At 34.5% G+C, this 21,884-nt stretch overlaps 1 protein-coding gene across 1 annotated transcript; it reads right to left on the bottom strand.

Moving 5' to 3' along the window:
- Positions 1-465: 465 nt before the first annotated feature.
- Positions 466-20,846, bottom strand: LOC132745821 (WD repeat-containing protein 76-like). Its single transcript, XM_060734807.1, has 7 exons — positions 20,678-20,846; positions 7,664-7,782; positions 6,012-6,113; positions 3,115-3,264; positions 2,441-2,494; positions 1,904-2,000; positions 466-1,036 (listed from the first exon to the last, which is right to left on the bottom strand). Exons 1-7 carry the CDS (start codon positions 20,741-20,743, stop codon positions 887-889), a joined length of 738 nt encoding a protein of 245 aa, XP_060590790.1. The 5' UTR covers positions 20,744-20,846; the 3' UTR covers positions 466-886.
- Positions 20,847-21,884: the final 1,038 nt, after the last annotated feature.

The raw sequence follows: 21,884 nt of genomic DNA, 5'->3' as shown, positions 1-21,884 counted from the left end.
GTTTTAAAAAGGGGCATAACTCTAAAATGATTCCTTTCAGAATTATGCCCCTTGTCTTACAACTGCCCTCTGTCATGTTCAGCAAATATTTAAAGTTCCATATTAGAAACTTTTAGAAAGTGTTATGAGTGATCCGCTATTTAGTTTTGGCACTACAATGACAAAGATCCACTAATCATTAAAGTTGGATTATTTTTTTGAAAAGACAAGTTAGTACCTCTAAGTCTCGATTTAAAAGTAAACAAGATACTTATGTACCAAAATAAAATAACATACACTATTTACAAAGTGACAAAAATAAAATAACCATACTTTTTCCGCCAATACAATCATTAATACAAGAATGAAAACATGGCAAGAAATATATTTACACAACACCGAGAATAATAGATTCAAACTGGAAATTTGTTACAGAAGTGACAAATAACCCCACCGAAGCATTTTCAAAGAATTTATCATTGCAGATTCATCTTTTATGTTTATTTAAAGTTAAGTCTGAAAATATCAAATCTGAGAATTGCAAACAAAAATGTGATTCTAGTGTACCCCTAACCATATCATATGGTGGGAAAATAAAAAAAATAACATGCAAATAAACAACAACATTTTCCTGAGATTAATTTCTGAACACAGTTATGGTAAATATCACTTGTCAACAGACCTGAATATTGCAATGTGCAAATATGACATCATATGACCACTTTCTTCACATTTTCTGGTAATGTTAACAAATTACTTTTGTAAAGTTCACTATATTCTTTCAATCACAGTCTGTTTTTTAACACAGTCTGCTTTGTAACGCAACACTTCAATGAACACAATATTATGAACACATGTCTAAGTATAAACACACAACGTGCCTTGTACACCATCTCCTGTTTTATAATCACATAAACACAAACACTCTGCCACTATTATTGGTGCCGGCAACCAGGTTAAGAGTTGGATGTAGAGCATGCAGGAAGCATACACTGTTTACGTACTCTTCATCTCTAAAGGCATGCAGCTTTTTGCCAGCAACACTGATCAGTGATATCTGAAATTAAAAGAGCGGTCAGAGTTAAAGACCCTTGATTCCGGTGATAATTTAGGGTAAATAATTTAAAGTCAAGAGAACCTGATCCTGAATTATATACACATGGCGTAACAGAGCCTCACAGAGGTCCAAAAGTCTAAAAACATAAAAATTTAAAATTTCTGCATATATAAACATTTTAACAACAATTAAAGGTATATGTACATAAGCATAAAAATTTTAAAATACTACATAGGTTAATTCGAACATATAAAACAAAAATATAAGGTAGAGCACTTAAGTAAAACCATGAACCTTTTGTTAAACTCGTAGGGCTAGTTTTCTTACATCAGGGATTTTTTAAGGATTTTGGGAACATGACCCATGCCCATGGAATTGGGAATTTTAGCAGTGTTTTGTAAAGAATTGGGAAAAAATGCATGACTGAAATTTTACAATGATTAAATGGATGCAAACAATTACTGTCTAAGATGGCATCTTCAAACATTTTAAGCACTATTACAGTGAATGAGCCCTGATTTTCAAAGATTTTAGAACTTTTATTCAATATTTATTTTGTAACTTACAATTGGGAATTTTTTCCTGTGGATTGGGAAAATAACATACTATTTTCAATTGGGAATATGACCTAAAAACGGCTATATAATAAGCCAAAAAAAATCCCTGTGTAACATGAATGAAATGTTAATTAAAGACAGAATATGAACCTACTTTAAATGAGGAAAAAATGCTTGTAATAAAGCCACCTTTCACATAACATAAACACTTAATAAACTTACTTGAAACCCAAAAAGAAAAGTCATAAATTTACTCCTCTTCAATCTTATCTTTCTTGCATACAGATTTAATCATATTTTTATCACTAACCTCTCTAGGCCAGTTCATACTGCCAACAATAAAACAATCTTCTCTGGCAGGGTGCCAAGCAGCTCTGAATGTCAAACGTCCATTTCGATTGTTATGACTGAATGAGAAAATTTTAGTTAAGATGAAATGACATTACCGACATAATTTGCAATTCATCATCTTAGTACAATAACTGATTAACTGCTTTAAAATTTAGGAGTACTTATTACGTTATAGCATTAAGGTGACGAATTGTCTATGAGTAACCCTAGCAACAGCCTTTAAGAATTATTATAACCTATCTAATGAGGACTCCTTTAAATTAAATGTTTAACAGATATCATCTATAGTTAATTTCCTTTGTTGATCTTTTTGTTATGTTTGTCCTTTTTTAGTTGGTTTTTGGACTCAACATCACTGTTTTTTAGTCATATGCTGACTTTACAGATAAACAGGCAGAAGAGGACTCGGGTGCTCTTCTATGCAAAATTTCTAACACAGTAGAGTCACTGACCTTCCAGCAGTTTAAGACTTGACTTTGTTAGCTAGAAATCTTACCAAATGCATCTTTTCACTTTAATATTTGGCCCAATTTTTGAACTGTCATAAATTCTGCAAATGAGAAATTATTTTCAACATAATTCTTCCAGAAATGTTGCTACCCTAACATAAATTCCTTTCAGAAAAGATTTAATATATGTGTTATTTCGAAGAAACACACTAATTAAAGCAATACATTCTGGTTTAATAGAAAACATAACTTTTTTTTCATAGTGAGTATAATATCTATGAAACATTACAGTTGCGGCGTGGCCGAGTGGTCAACACGTCAGAGTAGTAATCAAAGGATTGCTGTCCACATGGGTTCAAACCCAGTCAGTAGCAAGCGGCTGTCTCCTTGAGCAAAAAACTTTACAATCATTGCTTAGTACTGGTTTTTCCAGAAATGGATAACCTTATGGCTTCCAACACAATTTAACTAAAATTTATTTGCATAAACTAAACTTAAATATTTTGAAAAGTCCAACCCATTCCATAGTTTTGGAGATACCAATTGGCACTCAAGAACTTAACCGAAGTTTGACGGCCATGCTGACGTAAGAATAACAGCTCTCCCTATTCTTGAGCAGTCAAGCTAAAAATATGCCTTCCATATCCAGAGTATGTTATGAGTATGGATGATATATATTACATACATATCACAAGTCTTAAGTAATGTAAAATAATCTTACCTTAATTTATCGTTGATTGATGTCGCCAGAATGTGTTTCCCAGTCACAGGTGAGAAATATGCACTGTTAATGTTTTTTCCAAAAGCAAGCTCGCATAAAGCTTTGCTCTTCTTCGGTTTCAAGTTCCTTTGATCCCAAACACTAAAGCCCCTGTATAACAAACAAAATATTCAACAACAACAAAATGACTGCATTGCTGTCTTAATTATCTACATCGATTTTTTCCTTCAAAAGAATGTGTCCAGGATTTCCGGATCAGGAATGTTTTAGAAGTATGGGAGAAAAAAATTCCATAAAAACATGTATTTGCTACAACTGTTATGTTATGAAGAAATCTGAAAAATTGGGACATTGGTTGGGGGGGAAAACTTTTGCCATTTGGAAAGTTTACCAGACCCATGCAAAAATAGCTAAAAATAACACTGATTTAGATAGCTTACTCTTTCCTCCGATACTTTCAACATTTTCTGGCGGAGTAAGCTTTTTTTAGTCCCCTACCGGTTTACCGGAGGGGACTTTAGGTTTACCCTCCGTCCGTCTGTCTGTCTGTCCGTCTGTCTGTCCGTCCACAAAACTGGATCCCGCGATAACTTGAAAAGTACTGAAAATATTTTTATGAAACTTGATATATGGATAGATAGCAGTATGGAGATTATGCACGTCTTTTTCTTTTCTTCCTATGTTGAAAATTCTGGTTGCTATGGCAACAAATAGGCTTAAAATATGGCAAATTTTACACATAAACTAGATCCAGTGATAACACAAAAAGTACTGGAAATATTTTTATGAAACTTGAAATATGGGTAGATGGCAGTCTGGAGATTATGCACGTCTTTTTCTTTTCTTCCTATGTTGAAAATTCTGGTTGCTATGGCAACAAATAGACTGAAAATATGCCAAATTTTACACATAAACTGGATCCTGTGTTAACGCAAAAAGTAATAGAAATATTTTTATGAAACTTGTAATATGGGTAGATGGCAGTCTGGAGATTATGCACGTTTTAGTGCCCCCACGTTAGTGGCGGGCATTTAGATTTACCCTTGTCCGTCCGTCCGTCCTGCCTTCCGTCCATCCTTCCGTCTGTCTGTCCGTTCACTTTTGTGTCGCACGTAACTCAAAAAGTATTTGACCTAGAGTCATGAAACTTTACAGGAATGTTGATCAGCATGTGTAGTTGTGCACATGGGTATTTTCATCTGGATATTTTTAGTATTTTCAGAGTTATTGCCCTTGACTTAGTTAAATTTTGCAATTTTCAACTTGTGTCGCATGTAACTCAAAAAGTATTTGACCTAGAGTCATTAAACTTTACAGGAATGTTGATCAGCATGTGTAGTTGTGCACCTGGGTATTTTCGTCTGGATATTTTAAGTATTTTCAGAGTTATTGCCCTTGACTTAGTAAAATTTTGCAATTTTCAACTTGTGTCGCATGTAACTCAAAAAGTATTTGACCTAGAGTCATGAAACTTTACAGGAATGTTGATCAGCATGTATAGTTGTGCACATGGGTATTTTCGTTTGAAAATTTTTATTATTTTCAGAGTTATTGCCCTTGGCTTAGTAAAATTTTGCAATTTTCAACTTGTGTCGCAGGTAACTCAAAAAGTATTTGACCTAGAGTCATGAAACTTTACAGGAATATTGATTAGCATGTGCAGTTGTGCACCAGGTATTTTCGTCTGGATTTATTTAGTATTTTTAGAGTTATTGCCCTTCACTTAGAAAATTTTTGCAATTTTCAACTTGTGTCGCAAGTTTCTCAAAAAGTATTTGTCATAGTCATTTAACCTTATAGGCAGGTTGCTCAGCATATTTTAGATTTGCACCTGGGGTTTTGCTTGTGGATTTATCCAGTATTTGTAGAGTTATTTCCCTTGACTTAGTAAAAAGATTGACAGAACAGTGGCGTGGTGGGGGCACCCGTGTCCTATGGACACATTTCTAGTTTTCTTTTCTTCCTATGCTGAAAATACTGGTTGCTATGGCAACACATAGACTGAAAATATGGCAAATTTTACACTTACACTGAATCCAGTGATAACTCAAAAAGTACTGGAAATATTTTTATGAAACTTGATATATGGGTAGATGGCAGTCTTGAGATTATGCATGTCTTATCTGTTCTCCCTATTTTGAAAAAATATTGGTTGCCTTGGCAACAAATAGGCTTAAAACATGGCAAATATAACATTGTTTGTGATAAGTCAAAAAGAGCTGAATTTTTTTTATGAAATTGCATCTTTAATTCAAGAGTTATCTCCTCTTTAAGCATTTTGCTTTTAAAAATGTTATATTTTGGTAACAGGGATGTTTCAAATATTAACTTTAGAGTGTCCTTCAGTCCGTCTGTCTGTCTGTTCATAAAAACTGTTTCCTGTGATCACTTTTAAAGAACTTTTCCAACAAATTTACTTAAAATATAGAAAAATTGAAACATTAGTGAATGGCCATTGGCCCTTCAGAATGTTGATGGGGTTCTAACCGGTAGGGGACTTATGGATTGCTTGCAATACTATGATAATTGCTTGTTACTTTTAGGAGCACCTCATATCATTCAATACGGATAATTCTTGCATAAAAACTGCTCATGCAGATATACATAAATAAAGATGAAAATATGCAATAATTGATAAAATCACGCAAGCAAGCACTGAAGTAACATGTTTTTTATATGCATGACTCTGGTCATACAGAGGTGAAGATGTTGTGTAATTTTGCAAAAGGCGCCTAAATCAAGTCATACAAAGGTAAAGATGTAATGTCATAGTTTTTGTAAAGGTGTATAAATCATGTCATACAAAGGGGAAGACGTTATTTTGTTAAAGACGCCTTAATACCCTAACATTGTTACAACCCAACATTTTTTAACTTCCTATAAATAAACCAACTTACCCTGCAACACCCGCTGTACAAAAGTAGTAGGGCTGTGTTGGATGACAACTGACAGTCCTAAAAGATTTGTGACTTAATTTATACATCTGTTCAGCTGTGGTGCTGAAATTAAAAATACCTCCTCATTTTAAAGTACAAATGAGCCGCTTCACCACAAAACCAACATAGTGGGATCCACGCTGGTCACAAACCTACCATGTTGGTTTTGTCGTGGCACGACTCAAATATATGTCAAATCTGGCACATACATAATCATCAATATAATCAGAAAGTCAACACAATTTCAATTTTACATTTATTCTTAAAATGCCAAAATTGAAACATATATGATACATCGTCTGAATCACTACCCCCGCAAAAACCGACATGTTTGTTCACCTGTTAATTGTTGGGAGGATTTTTTACAATGAACTTCTCTATATTGACATTTGAAGCCATTTTAATTACTTAACACTACTTTATTTATTTAATGACTAAGTTAACCTTTTCTCTCATATAGACGTGTTTTGACGGCTTTTTGTCCACCCCCTCCCCCTTTTCTGAGGCCTCAAACAGTGAAAAATGACCTATTTAGGTCCAAACACTGTTTTTCGTTAAAAAAAAGTGACCACTTTTTCAAAGTGACCACTTTTTGTCAGCATGGTCCCCCATCAAAATGATACATCAGGGGGTTGCCAGAAGAAGGATGTGAAATTTAAGATTGAGCATGTTGTAACAGAGGTTATGGTTCAGTCAACATATGCGCAAAGTTTCATCAGTATTGAAGCATTTTTCATAGTTAAATAGCAGTTGGAACTTGTAACAGGAGGCTTTTCAATGAAAACCGCCATTTTTCACAATATGCTCATGGGGTAAAAGGTTAAATTAACCAATCTGACATATGCAACATAATAAAACAGTTGACTAGTCAGAGAGGGACTCGCATCTTTTCTATGGCTTTTTTTGGGTGTGAATCAAATCTGAATTGTTATACAATGTAGCTGATAACTGAAACAAATCGGCATCTACAAAACTGGTTTTTGATGCATCAAAACAAGTGATTGCACCTCTAGACATAATTAAAATATACCCATGCCTATTTTCAGACTTGCTATCCTATGCATATATTTTCACATGGCACCATATATGCATAATACAATCATGGCTATAAGCAAATTTAACAATAATATTTAAAATATAAGTTTGCCAATAAATGTTTTAATTTACTGTATTTTTTGGTAAACAATAAATAAAATATAACACATACATTCATATAGCTTTACTACAAGGTTGAATAAAATCACAACAATATGTTTGCCAGAGCCTCCAGAAAATAATTCAAATCAACTTCAGTATGGAATCTACACTCATTCAATATGCTATATTCCTTTCATTTTTATGCAAGTATCAAGAACAATGTTGTCCATGCCACATTTCAATTCATATGTTACAAAAATCATATTTGCATTAATGACATTAACAAAACCATTCCTGAAAAATTTGAAATTTTTGGAAAATTGTAAAACTTTTGTAAAGCTTTTGGAAACTACATGTGGCTTTTCTGAAAATAACTTCTACCGTATTTTCCCACCAAATGAGATTAGTAATTTTTTTTATCCCTATTTTTCTTTTTATCCCTTTTTTCTATCATGAAAAGTGTTTATAAATCTTACCTGGCTGTTCTTGTGTCGACACAGGCTACACACCCTGTGTTTTCAGACACCAACATAGTGTGTGGAGACGTGAAAACGAAATTCCTCAACAAAACATCATCCTCTGGTTCATTGAATACCTGGTCATGAAAAAAGATATGAGCCGTGTCTTGACAAAACCAAAATAATTGGTTTGCGACCAGCATGCTGTTCGCTATCAGTTTCTCTACTTGTTACAGGGTTGGTAAGCGAACAGCATGGATCCTGATCAGACTATGCGGATGCGCAGGCTGGTCTGGATCCATGCTGGTCGCAAACACACTATGTTGGTTTTGTTGTGACGCGGCTCAAATGTCCATTCAAAGCCAACAGTTTGTTTGTTTGGTTTTACAGCTTACCAACACAGAATATGTTGCTGAAACAGGAAAAAAGATTTTGGCTAACCACTAGAGCAACACCAATTTTTGTAATTAACTTAAGTATTTGCTAAGTGAGCATCATAGTTTTTTTTCTGTGTTTTTTATTTGTTTGTATTTACGTCGCACCATCACAGTATAGGTCAAATGCTGATTTTCAAGCTTTACTGGTGGAGGAAGAACTCAGGTTCCCTTCTAGTCCAGTCAGTCTGTAAATCGACCTCAAACAAATTGCAACAGAAAATATTTTACCTGGTATAGAAAGTATATGGAACAAGCAATTATCATAGTATTGCAAGCAATCCATAAGTCCCCTACCGGTTAGAACCCCATCAACATTCTGAAGGGCCATTGGCCATTCACTTATGTTTCAATTTTTCTCTATTTTAAGTAAACTTGTTGGAAAAGTTCTTTAAAAGTGATCACAGGAAACAGTTTTTATGAACCGACAGACAGACAGACTGAAAGACACTCTAAAGTTAATATTTGAAACATCCCTGTTACCAAAATATAACATTTTAAAAGCAAAATTCTTAAAGAGGAGATAACTCTTGAATTAAAGATGCAATTTCATAAAAATTTTCAGCTCTTTTTGACTTATCACAAATATTGTTATATTTGCCATGTTTTAAGCTTATTTGTTGCCAAGGCAACTGATATTTTTTCATAATAGGAAGAACAGATAAGACATGCATAATCTCAAGACTGCTATCTACCCATATGTCAAGTTTCATAAAAATATTTCCAGTACTTTTTGAGTTATCACTGGATTCAGTTTATGTGTAAAATTTGCCATATTTTGGGTATATGTGTTGCCATAGCAACCACAATTTTCAACATAGGAAGAAGAGAAAAAGACGTGCATAATCTCAAGACTGCCATCTACCCATATGTCAAGTTTCATAAAAATATTTCCAGTACTTTTTGCTTTATCACTGGATCCATTTTATGTGTAAAATTTGCCATATTTTCAGCCTATTTGTTGCCATAGCAACCAGAATTTTCAACATAGGAAGAAAAGAAAAAGACATGCATAATTCCAAGACTGCCATCTACCCATATGTCAAGTTTCATAAAAATATTTCCAGTACTTTTTGCGTTATCACTGGATCCAGTTTATGTGTAAAATTTGCCATATTTTTAGCCTATTTGTTGCCATAGCAACCAGAATTTTCAACATAGGAAGAAAAGAAAAAGACGTGTATAATCTCCATACTGCCATCTATCCATATACCAAGTTTCATAAAAATATTTTCAGTACTTTTCAAGTTATTGCGGGATCCAGTTTTGTGGACGGACGGACTGACAGACAGACGGACGGACAGACGGACGGAGGGTAAACCTAAAGTCCCCTCCGGTAAACCGGTAGGGGACTCATAACATGAATCATATCAAAAGTCTAGCAAAATCTAAGTTGCGCAACATTGAAAACAAACAGGTTTTTATCGCGTTATTTTTTGTGATTTTTTTCTGACGACAACGGTCTTCCATAGGCGAACAAAGCGTCTCCGATACTCAGAAAAGCGACTGCATAATGGCGACAACAACAACAAAATAAGTGTAAACAAAATAAATGTCAGTAAAGTACACTGTAAAGTGGGTTGGTATATTTTCCTTAAAATATTAAAGATCATAATAGAAATTATTAATGTGGGGTCGTAAGTTTATTATGAGTATTTGTTGAAGATTATTACTTGTTTTACTAGTTCTTTATCTGTTGAAGGTCAACAGGTGTTTCAAGTGATCTGTATTATACTTTTCATGGAAAACAGTTTAATTTATATAAATTACAACTCTGATTAACTCCTGTCTTAGTAAACATTCAAAAACGGCCTAAAAATGTGTATTTATAACAAGTTAATTTCGACAGTATTTTAATCTATGGAACGCCATTATCACGTTAATTATGAATTACGTTAAATAAAGTCTGAATACTTTAATCATGTTTTATTGTTAAATTTGAATTCAAGGTTGGGTTTTTTTTTATTTTTTAATAGTTTTTTAAAATTGTTTTACATATATAATGTATGTAATGTTATTATTATTTCAGGGGTACCGCTTTGAGGTAGTCTTCATTGATGTATGCTTGATTTTGAAAATAAAAGAAATCCAGTAAACTATATGTACACTAAATGAGTAAGTTTGCTTTCCTGTGCTTACATTTGTAATATTTTTACATATATAACATATATCAAACATTATCTTTTAATAGTAAGTTTAAGTGAATATTAAACATGGAGGAAATAGAGTCGTATGCATAATTCAATATATCTGAAATTATTTTCAGTTTTTAATAGACATAGAAGAAATTTATACATGAAAAGGTGACATGAAAAATTTATCAATAAACAAACGTGATTTCAGGGCCCGACACTAACTTTTTTTAGGGGTAGTCAGAAGGACTACCTACTTTGAGGATCAGGTAGTCCTTGGCAAATCTAGGTAGTCCTCATTGTAAAACATAAAAAATGTTTCTTATTCTATTTAAATGCATTTTGAGTGTATGTATCTGAAGATAAGAAAACAATACATGAGATCTCTTCAAATTTATTCAAAAAAATCACCAATAGATAAATCTAGTAAAAGATTGTAAGCTTTATTCTGCATGAGATGTAGGTTCCGGCTAGCCTCTGAGCTCTTCAAAGTCATCATCAACAATTTTTTACATATTTTTGTTATAAAATATGGCAGTGTGACACACAAAAGTCATTAGGTTTTTAAAGGCCAGACATTACCTACAGGTACAGGGTTCTAGCCAGGAATTACAAAAAAAATTGCTAGGCAATCAGCTCAGCTTATATTATTGACAGCTTATAGGGAAGGGGAGAATATATTGGCAATACGAGCTAAAGAAGTATCTGTCAGTTTAAAATTTATGTAATACCTGGCTTTTGTATTAAAAAAATATTTCAATAAAGCTTACAAATCTACTTTCAGGTATAGATAATGTATGACCTTTTAGATGTGTTTTTAAATTCAAAACAGAAGTAAAAAGCTTGGACAAGAACAAAAAATGTTTGTCTTTACTCTAATTGATTTATTCTACAAACTTATTCTGTCAGACATAAAACAACAAAATATCAGAATAACAAACTTTTACTAGTGCTAGTAATTCAGTTATTTAACTGTCAGAATATAAATAAATAAATAGGGACATTAGATTAATATCTGTTGTCACTGATTTAAACACGAAATTAGAAATGTAAAGCCATTTTTAATCAAACTATATTGCCTTAGTTTTTTATGCCTAGGGTATAAGTATTTGTTAACAATTTTTTTCTTCATATACATGTATTGGCATTATTGCTTACATTTGCTTGTACATGATTAAGAAGTGCTTACAACATTGTGAAGTTATTGCAAAGACAATTATAAACACTTTAGAATATTTCTTTTCTCTTTTTTTAAAGAGATTTAAACATTTTTCTTCTCTTCTTTTATAAAGAGATTTTTTCCCAATCAATAATTTCATGTCCGAATAAACACGGATTTATATTACATAAATCCGTGGAATAAATATAAATCCGTGGAATAAATTACATCCGAAATCAGATCTATTTCAGACAACACGTTTATTTTGGTTATCATTGTCAGTGTGATTTACATCAATCAACAAATCATATTCTTTTAAGTTTAAACCCTTGAATCTGAGGTTCCAATATGAGCAAAGATTTTCATTGAAATGTTTAATAGACAAAGAATTCTATTGAAGCAGGCTGGAAAAATCGGCAATTAAGTTGGACTTCCGGTTTCACTTTTCGCAAGTTTATAGAGATTAAATAGAATCTATTATGCGTCTGCTGTGACTGACACTGATTGACAATTATATTGAGAAAGTATGCGACATGCTTGGATAGATACAATTGGTTTGTTTATTTAGTAATGATATTGATCTATTAAGGGATGTCGAGAGATTAACGGACGACGCAATTATACCTCAGTGCCTGAAGGCATGTCGTGCGCTTAATGTTTACAATCATTAGTGACCCAACGGCTAATTATTTACTAGTAGACATTTGCGGCTTATAATGAGGAACGGGGATTGATGATCAAGGACAAGTTATATAAAGGGATATTCTCAAAATTATCGAACAATGTAATAAATGCGGTTTTTAAGTAACGGATAACATGGCGGGCAATGCCTACGAAATAATTTTTGTTTGTATAACGTGATATTACCTTTGTCCTGAATAATATAATTCCTGTGGCTCTACTACAGATCGGTATATTCTACGAAATGTGCCATCAATAGCCGTGGCCGCTATATGTACTCGCATTTGTTCCATAAGTACATAGCTTCAGTAAACCATTTTATTTATCTTTTTATTTAAAGAATTATGTAAGTGTTTCGGGTGTCTCACAACTCAACTCGGGAGAATTTGTATCTATGTGTGCATTTGAAATACATTTCTCACGGCTGCTATTTCAGTAAGAATCGTGGTGGGATTATATGCAAAAGTTCTACCGAAATAAATGATCAAGATATTAAATAAGCTTGATTAAGAAAAAACGATAAATTACATAAGTAATAAGTATTTACATCATAAATCAGTAACCCTTAATCTGCACCAAATTCTTATATATTTTGGCATCATGTAAACAAAAGGTTCAAACCCTGAATTAAATGCAATAAAATTTATCAGTGTCTATCTAAATGACGTATTTTATCATTATGCTGTAGCATTATGCTGATGTATTTATAATATTCCATATACAATTTAAATCCTCCATAACACTTTTAGTAGAGCGTGCCTCGACTACAGAAGGTTATTAGTTCAAGCCACGTGATGCCAAGTACATGAAAAATGGTACCAACAGCTTTTGGCTTGGCGCTCAGCATTTAAACAGTAGTGAAAATGTTTAATATATCGAAAGCAAGCAATAGCCAAATATGATCTAAAAAGTGTTGAAATATCTGCGGAAGCACAGCAAAAAAATCACGAAAATTGCAGACTCGGTTTGATTAATTCTGAACATGAGGGAAAATAAAAAGTGCAACATCCCTCACGCCCCTAGCACCGGCTTAAGCGGTACTCAACTCTCAACACTTAAAAATGCTGGACTCAATTATCCCGAAGGACTAGAAGTGAAGTACGGGGCATTTTTTGTTTACGACTGCCACTCGACACTTGACACATTTAGGCCGTACAGCGTTTTGAATGAAGGTTATAGTGATAAAAAGCACAAAAAAACACACAAAAAAAACCAAAAACAAAAACAGGTGCAGTTCCTATCGAAAGGACCGACATCTAAATCTCTAAATCAAGGGCAAGCTAAAGCGGCTCACATGCAGCAGTCATTGTTCAGTCAAGCTCTGATAGATCTTAACTGATGTAAAAATGAAGACCAACACGGACAGCTGACCAGCAGCTTCGCTCCCGCCTAGTCCCGAGACAACTTCAACCCGGTCCAGACCCAAGTGAACAGCGCAACCGAGGCCGTAATCAAGTCGTCAAGATGATCGTGCTAAATCTGTTAAACGCTTTGGCATCATCAAAAGACAAAACAAGTGATGCACGTCAGCGCACTAGACAAAACGACCGTCAACGCAAACGACCAATGGCTGAGCTTATTAGAAAAGTTCCGAATTTACTTAGAGAACTTGGCATAAGATCGTCTTGTAGTTACTAAAAATGAAAATTACGATGTAAAGAAAGAAACACAATGAAATATCCTGGTCTTATTTTAAAGTGTACATAATATGTGTTGAGATGACCCCTCAATATCAACGTAACTGTTCCTCGGTAATCCTACCCGATATTATGTCGCAAATGTCTAGTAAGATGAATTTATCTTTCGTTTTGAATCATAGCCTAAAAAAATGTTATTTTATTAATTATTTTTAGTGAATTTAGAGACATCAGGTCACTGAAATTTTGAGTAGCCCGACGGGATACCCATCTTGGAAACTCGGGTAGTCCTTGGGGAAAATAGGTAGCCACGGGCTAACGGACCATCGTTAGTGTCGAGCCCTGGATTTCTAGTTATGGTTCATGATTGGCGACATGTATGAGTTCAAGGTAAACATGCACAGTTGATCCATAATTTAAAAGAAAATCTTTTATGCATACAATAGCACCTGCGCGAATTTGAAAAAGTGTATTACGTGTATAAGATCAATTCACAGCTATATATTAGTATTTCTATTGGAATGCACACCAAAGTTGACTATAGTATAATTTTATCACTTCTAAAATCAAAATTTAAGCAAATACATGTAACAATAAAAACATCTGTGTATTCTATAGAGCCTTATTTCACGTAAATATGAAAATAAGATTCTAATCCTTTCAAACTTGAAGTAATTTCTATGTTACAGATTTCATCAACACACCAGAGCCAATGGGTATGCCCGATCATGTGTTCTGAGGACACTGTGATGTATACGAGTTAAAGGTAAAGATGCATAGTTGAGACATTTGTTTCACAAAATCACTTTAATGATATTTTTCATATAAGCAAACTTTTAAAGTGTGTCATAAGTTCCATATAGTAACATATCAGTACAAATATTTTTGAATGCATGCACGGATGGGCATTAGAAATGCTTAAAATTGAAAGGTGACATTTTTAAACTCAATATGTGACTTTATCTTTACGTTACTTCCAAACACTTTAACCAGTAGGTATTTTATATTTATAATTTTAGATTAAAACCTTAGAAAATAATAATAATATCTGTCATATGTTGCGGTTCGGATCGGAATATCCGTCCCGAGGTGACCCGCCCATTGGGCGGTAACAACGTTTGCCGAGTTACTGCACATGGGCGGGTTACCGAGGGACGGATATTCCGATCCGAACCGCAAACATATGTCAGATATTTATACCCCCGCACAACAAAGTTGTGAGGGGGGTATACTGGAATCAGCTTGACCGTCCGTCCGGCCGTCTGTCGGTTTTTTCTTGTCCGCCCAATTACTTAAGATTCCTTTGACCTACAGTCTTCATATTTGGCATGGAGGTTAGTCATGTTTAGTAGATGACCCCTATTGATTTTGAGGTCACCAGGTCAAAGGTCAAGGTCACAGGGGCCTTGACTTCAAAAAGCTTGTCCGCCCAATAACTTAAGATTCCTTTGACCTACAGTTGTCATATTTGGCATGGAGGTAAGTCATGATTAGTAGATGACCCCTATTGATTTTGAGGTCACCAGGTCAAAGGTCAAGGTCACAGGAGCCTTGACTTCAAAAAGCTTGTCCGCCCAATAACTTAAGATTCCTTTGACCGACAGTCTTCATATTTGGCATGGAGGTAAGTCATGATTAGTAGATGACCCCTATTGATTTTGAGGTCACCAGGTCAAAGGTCAAGGTCACAAGGGCCTTCACTTCAAAAAGCTTGTCAGCCCAATAACTTAAGATTCCTTTGACCCATAGTCTTCATATTTGGCATGGAGGTTAGTCATGATTAGTAGATGACCCCTAGTGATTTTGAGGTAACCAGGTCAAAGGTCAAGGTCACAGGGGCCTTCACTTCAAAAAGCTTGTCCTCCCAATAACTTAAGATTCCTTTGACCCATAGTCTTCATATTTGGCATGGAGGCTAGTCATGATAAGTAGATGACCCCTATTGACTTTGAGGTCACCAGGTCAAAGGTCAAGGTCACAGGGGCCTTGACTTCAAAAAGCTTGTCCGCTTAATAACTTAAGATTCCTTCGACCCACAGTCTTCATATTTGGCATGGAGTTAAGTCATGATTAGTAGATGACCCCTATTGATTTTGAGGTCACCAGGTCAAAGGTCAAGGTCACAGGGGCCTTGACTTCAAAAAGCTTGTTCCGCCCAATAACTTAAGATTCCTTTGACCCACAGTCTTCATATTTGGCATGGAGGCTAGTCATGATAAGTAGATGACCCCTATTGACTTTGAGGTCACCAGGTCAAAGGTCAAGGTCACAGGGGCCTTGACTTTCAAAAACCTTGTCCGCCCAATAACTTAAGATTCCTTTGACCCACAGTCTTCATATTTGGCATGGAGGTTAGTCATGATTAGTAGATGACCCCTATTGACTTTGAGGTCACCAGGTCAAAGGTCAAGGTCACAGGGGCCTTGACTTCAAAAAGCTTGTCCGCCCTATAACTTAAGATTCCTTTGACCCACAGTCTTCATATTTGGCATGGAGGTAAATAGTTATGATTAGTAGATGACCCCTATTGATTTTGAGGTCATTGGATCAAAGGTCAAGGTCATAGGGACTTTGACTTCAAAAAGTTTGTCCACCCATTAACTTAAGATTCCTTTGACCCACAGTCTTCTTATATGGCATGGATGTTGATCATGACTATAAGGTGACCCCTATTGATTTTGAGGTCACTGGGTCAAAGGTCAAGGTCACAGGGACTTTGACAAAAGCTTTTCTTCTCAATTGCTAAAGAATGTCCTGTCCGCAATGTATTGATTTTGACATTTTCACATTTGAAGCATGTAGAATACATAACTTAGCAATGTACTGGCTTAGTAACCTCAGATTTGGCAGGGAGGTTTTCCTTGAGCTCTTAATGGCCACTGTTGATTATGACAAAGTGGTATGCGGGGGTATTCACGCCATGATAGTGGCAGTTCTAGTTTTTCTTGCATATTTTACGACATAACATTATATTTTGAATTCTTTATCTTAATTTTCAATGGGAATTTATGCCATTACAACCGAAACTACAACAGCGTATGAAATTAGAACTTCATTCATAACGGTAAAATTACGTCATCCTAAAACCCCAGTCACACTAGAGTTAAGATTACTTGCGACCACCGGCGACTTGTAAAACTGACGATCATCAGCGATTGTCTGCGACCAAAACCATTTTTTGCACGTATAAATTTAACTTCTGCGACTATCGTAAGACCAGTCATCATTGACAATCGCACGACAGGTCATAAGCAAAAGTACGATGGTCTCAAAGATTGTGAGGATTCATTACGACTACCCGTGACCCTGTCATTGCATCACCTACAACCTGTCGTACGAACCATTCACACGATAACTAAAGACTTACTCAAGATTATCCAGTGACTAGTGGCATTTGTAAAGGACACTTGTGCGTAAGATTGTCGCACTTCTGAACGACCATCGTGCGACAGCCCTAAGACCTTTATAAGATCACTATCGACCTTTTTGATCGCAAGGAGGTTTTTGTGCAAGCTTTCAAAAAACCTCCTCTACCCGACTGAAAATTTGGATCTGTGGGACCTAAAATAAAGATAGCCTGCGACTTTCAAAGATCACCGATGACCGTCGTAAGACGTTTTAAAGATTGTCTGCGAACCAGAGGGTCACTGTGATCCGTGAACTGGTCTTCACTGGTCTGTTATAAGCTCTAATGTGGACTGGGGCTTAAGCCGTTGACATTGTAACAGCACGCGACTCATCTGGCACCCCTAATGCCAGATGAAATTTCCGGCATGGGTAATACAAAACGGTAAACGCCAGTCTGATATGGCAAAGAAAGTGTGTCATTATCAGCAACTTTGGATCAAATAAATACACTTAAAACAATTTTAGGAAAGGCCTTTAGGAAAAAATACTCTTATAATAACACTACTGTCTGGGATAACATGAAACAATACGTAATCAGCTACCCAATAACCAGAATACAAGAATGCAAGGGATGATCCCAGTAAATACCCCGTATAATTAACAATTAAATTCCAAATTTCAAAGTTCATATAACAAACAACTTTTATTACTGCGTTAAATTATATCCTCTTTACAAGGAAACAAGAATATTGATAATTTAAACACAGTATGCCTACTAATAAGCAAACATAGGATTTGTCACATTATGCTTAAAAAGGTTGATGTTCTATGTTCTTTATACATAGGGAATCCCCCGTGCCATTCACTGTTAAGTGACTACACAACCTTAACCTATGACTATTGAACTTGCTTTAATTGCTTTGATTGCCTGTATTCATACAACATCTTTAAAGTTTGAAAGGCATAAAAATATATGATTCATTTAATTTAAATTAGATAAAAAGTGCTATAAGAAAACAAATAAAGTTATTGAAAAACATGCACATAATCGTCAATTAGAATTAATTTTTTTTTTTAATCGCATTGAAATTGTGCAAGGCCACATAATGACAGCATATTTTTTTTTCAAATTCGCCAACACGACGCCAAGAGAAACGTTAACTTTACGCAATTCTCTATGCCGCCAACGATATGTATTTATCTCTAAAAATTACTCCAAACAGTCTGGTAAAAAAAACTTCTTTACCCCTCAAAAAGTTTGTATGCATGACAACTAACAAAAATACTTGTGTCAATTTCTTTTTTTCATATTAGATGTTCTATGGTTAGGCTGTCTTAAAACAGTGACAAATTTTATGAAAGTGCCGCTTATCCGACGCCTTAATGAAGACGTTTTGCCATAAATAAACGTTGAAATAACAAATGATTACACAATAATACAAACGACGTGAAATTTTAGCAGGCTTTTACATTAACCTTTCGGCAAAGATTTGGACATGATCCCTTTTTGTGTCGGGGCACTTTGGTGTTTAATAAATTTCAACGAATGTCGTGTCTCTTTTTGAGTTGCGCTGCTGTGGCGTTATCCAGGGTTATTTAAGGCGGCCTGAGACTGGTACTGTGATGTTTAATAATCAATTATATTTGGCAATCAAATAGAAGAAACATCGATCTTTGCGCATTTATAAATTTAATGAAGAAAACATAAAAAAATTATCAGAATTATAAACAAATTTTTGGGTAATTCTGGATCAACCTCCATATTACTGTAAAAAAACAGATTTTATAAATCTTACATATCAGTTATTGTTTTTTTTTTGTTTTTTGTTTTTTCAAGAATGAAACTCGTGGTCGGATTTTTTGTTAACGGCTGTTTTGATGATCATACAAGACAGTTAAAGGCAACGAAAAAGGAATGCAAGGAATAAATTGCTGCCATGTGAGAAATTAAAATGACAGTTAAAAGTTGGAATCGGAATAATATATTCGCATTAGTGTAGAAAGATGTACTGCTAACCCACATTACACTAAAAGAGACACTAAGACAGAAACAGGGAAAACCATTGATGCCACCATTGAGATCCAATGACTGATAAGTTTTCATACAAAAAAGATTGTTTTATTATTGTGGTCAATCTGTGTAATAAGTAATGGTAAAACAAGGAAGTGTGATGTTTTCGCCAGTAAGGACACTTTGAATATATGTATTTACAGAGCGAATTGACCACTTGTTTGTCTGATATTTAGTAAGAGCAAGGATAGAACAGGTTCACGACTTGCTTGTAACCGATGCTCTTACCATCCAAACATGAATTGCTCCCTAAATTTTCAGAACTGGAAAAGAGTATACCAGAAAGATTCAGGTGCTACCATCTAGTCTAGTGTAAAAAGTGAAAGATTGGCTCGCAGCAGAAATAACGAAGCGAGTGACGCTTTGTAAAAGTCATGACATTCTTGTGCTTATGCTAGCCGAAGATATTTTTACAAATTAAATTTGCAAATTTTTTTTTTTTTAAATTTTATGCTCAAATGTTATCAAATATATTGAAAATTGACCTTCCAAAGGTCAATGTCACCTCTTTTGACCCAAATGCCATGATGTTATTAATAATGACTCAGAAAAAAATACAACAGATGTTGCTTGAAAGTATTTCAAGTTATATAAAACTCAAATATTATTATCACAGATATATTATAGATTTCCTTAATGTTTCTTTTTTGTATAAAATTACCCCACCCACTAGCTGTACAATGTCAATATAAATATTTCAATATATGCATTAAATATTGATGGAATGTAAAATTATAAAATTTTAATAAAAACGTTGAAACTTGATAGTTTTCAACATGTACCGTAAACCATTATTGTATTTTCTGTTTAATATCATTATAACATAGAGCTTTTCAATAAATTGTTGCATCTACAGCAATGTAAAAATATAATATTACCCCACCCACTTTAAGTTATTAATAAATTTTTTAGAAAGGTAAAAGTAAGTTTTCTTTAAACAAAACAACTTTTTGATTACTGTATGTTACTATAGGGATAGATTAAGCTATATTTTTATGCATTATTATATATTAAAAACTGATTGGGAAATGTATTGTTGTGTTACATTGAGTTTCAAATTAAGATAAAAATAAATACAATGATACCCATATATTTGATCTCAATTTTTGAAAACATTCTCCAAATTAAATTTTTCTAGACTTTTGATATGTTATACAATATAGGTCTGGGGTTTCAAAACACTCAAAATATTTTCTGTTGCAATTTGTTTGAGGTTTGGCTCTATTTTGAGCTAGAATGACTGGACTATTCCTTGCATTATTTCAAGCACAAATGGGCACATTGGTAAAACCACCCATGTTTTATAAGCTAGCTGGATAGGGTCCTATCATGAAAGAATCCAAAGTGCCTGTCAGGATTCGAACCCACAGCAGTGAAGGCCAAGTGGTTTGAAATCAATGACCATAACCAATCAACCACGGACAACCCATTGTTTGATTTCTCACATGCCATATGGTCTCAATATATTTTTCTTAATTTTCACATTTTGGTACAATAAAAATCAAAGTGGTCACCAATGCTTATCTTCAATATATTTATTATGGGGCATATACGAAAAATGAAACCTTACATCCATGAAGATTTCTTTTTGCATATCTCCACATCTCAGACTTCCATCATAGCCACAAGAATACATCTTCTCTGGCGAGTGTACAGGAAAATCGATACATGTGATTCGGCGGGAATGAGGCGCGTAACAACATACCCCTTCAGCTCTTGATTCACTATCACAAAGCTAAAAATAGAAATTGAAATAAGAATTTAAACTTACGTGTTTTACAAAAGTTCGGATTTCCTTTCATTAAAAGGGATCAATTGAAGTTTTGGCTATTTGAGACTATACTGCAATGCTTGTGGTAGGCATTATATTTGCAGGGGGCTTTCAAGCCAATGTTATATTTAGTCAATTCTATAAAATCTCCGAGATGTGAAGTTTCAGACATTTCTTAACATTTTATGACCTAAGAGTATTTCATTTTATTTTCTTTGTTTGATTATACCTTATTAAGGCAAACTACACTAGGATAGACAACATATATCAATACTATATCACCGTATGTATAGTTTCTATCATTTAATTTAAGTTTCAGAGGTTATTTTTTCACATTCAAATGAGCCGTGTCATTACAAAACCAACATAGTGTGTTTGCGACCAGCATGGATCCAGACCAGCCTGCGCATCCGCGCAGTCTGATCAGGATCCATGCTGTTTGTTATTAGTTTCTCTATTTGTAATAGGGTTGGTAAGCGAACAGCATGGATCCTGATCAGACTGGGCGGATGCACAGGCTGGTCTGGATCCATGCTGGTTGCAAAGCCATTAAGTTGGTTTTGTCATGACACGGCTCAAATACTTATTCTTAATTTCACTGACATGATTATTTCTCCTCAGTTTCATCTCACCTACATACATATGCTCCAAACCAAACAAATTTAATAAAATCTCTAAGATGTTAAACCTCTGGTGAACATACAAATGTAAGTCACAATTTACCAAGAGACTAAAGAGATGATGATGTAAAAAAGAAATTGAGAATATCACAGCCATCAGTCCATCACAAAAGCTAAAAATATTCCCTCTCTATAATATGGTCTCAGCATTATAAATTTCCAACCCAAAAAGAACTTACTTACATCCCACGATGCCTATTTTCCCCACTTCGTCCCCCACTTGACTGCTATCACTTTAGTTGTCTGAGGGATTGAAGTGCCAATGAGAAGGTTTGTTTCAGGCAACCACTTAGCTACACGGTGCAGCAGTTTACTTTGGTCTTTTG

This window comes from Ruditapes philippinarum, unplaced genomic scaffold, assembly GCF_026571515.1.
Source record: "Ruditapes philippinarum isolate M1 unplaced genomic scaffold, ASM2657151v2 ctg1517_1_1_1_1, whole genome shotgun sequence".
In the NCBI taxonomy this organism is placed as follows: Eukaryota; Metazoa; Mollusca; class Bivalvia; order Venerida; family Veneridae; genus Ruditapes; species Ruditapes philippinarum.
Note: the sequence above shows the minus strand (reverse complement) of the source record. Positions and strands in the feature narration are given on the sequence as shown.

What these genes read in the sequence shown, in the direction of transcription:
- LOC132745821 (XM_060734807.1), bottom strand. Translation starts at nt 20,743, where the DNA reads ATGTATTCTTGTGGCTATGATGGAAGTCTGAGATGTGGAGATATGCAA. An exon ending in AAAAAGAAATCTTCATGGAT is followed by an intron (nt 7,783 to 20,677) that starts GTAAGGTTTCAT and finishes TTTCATGACCAG; the next exon opens with GTATTCAATGAACCAGAGGA. An exon ending in AAAGTGAAAAGATGCATTTG is followed by an intron (nt 2,001 to 2,440) that starts GTAAGATTTCTA and finishes TTTCTCATTCAG; the next exon opens with TCATAACAATCGAAATGGAC.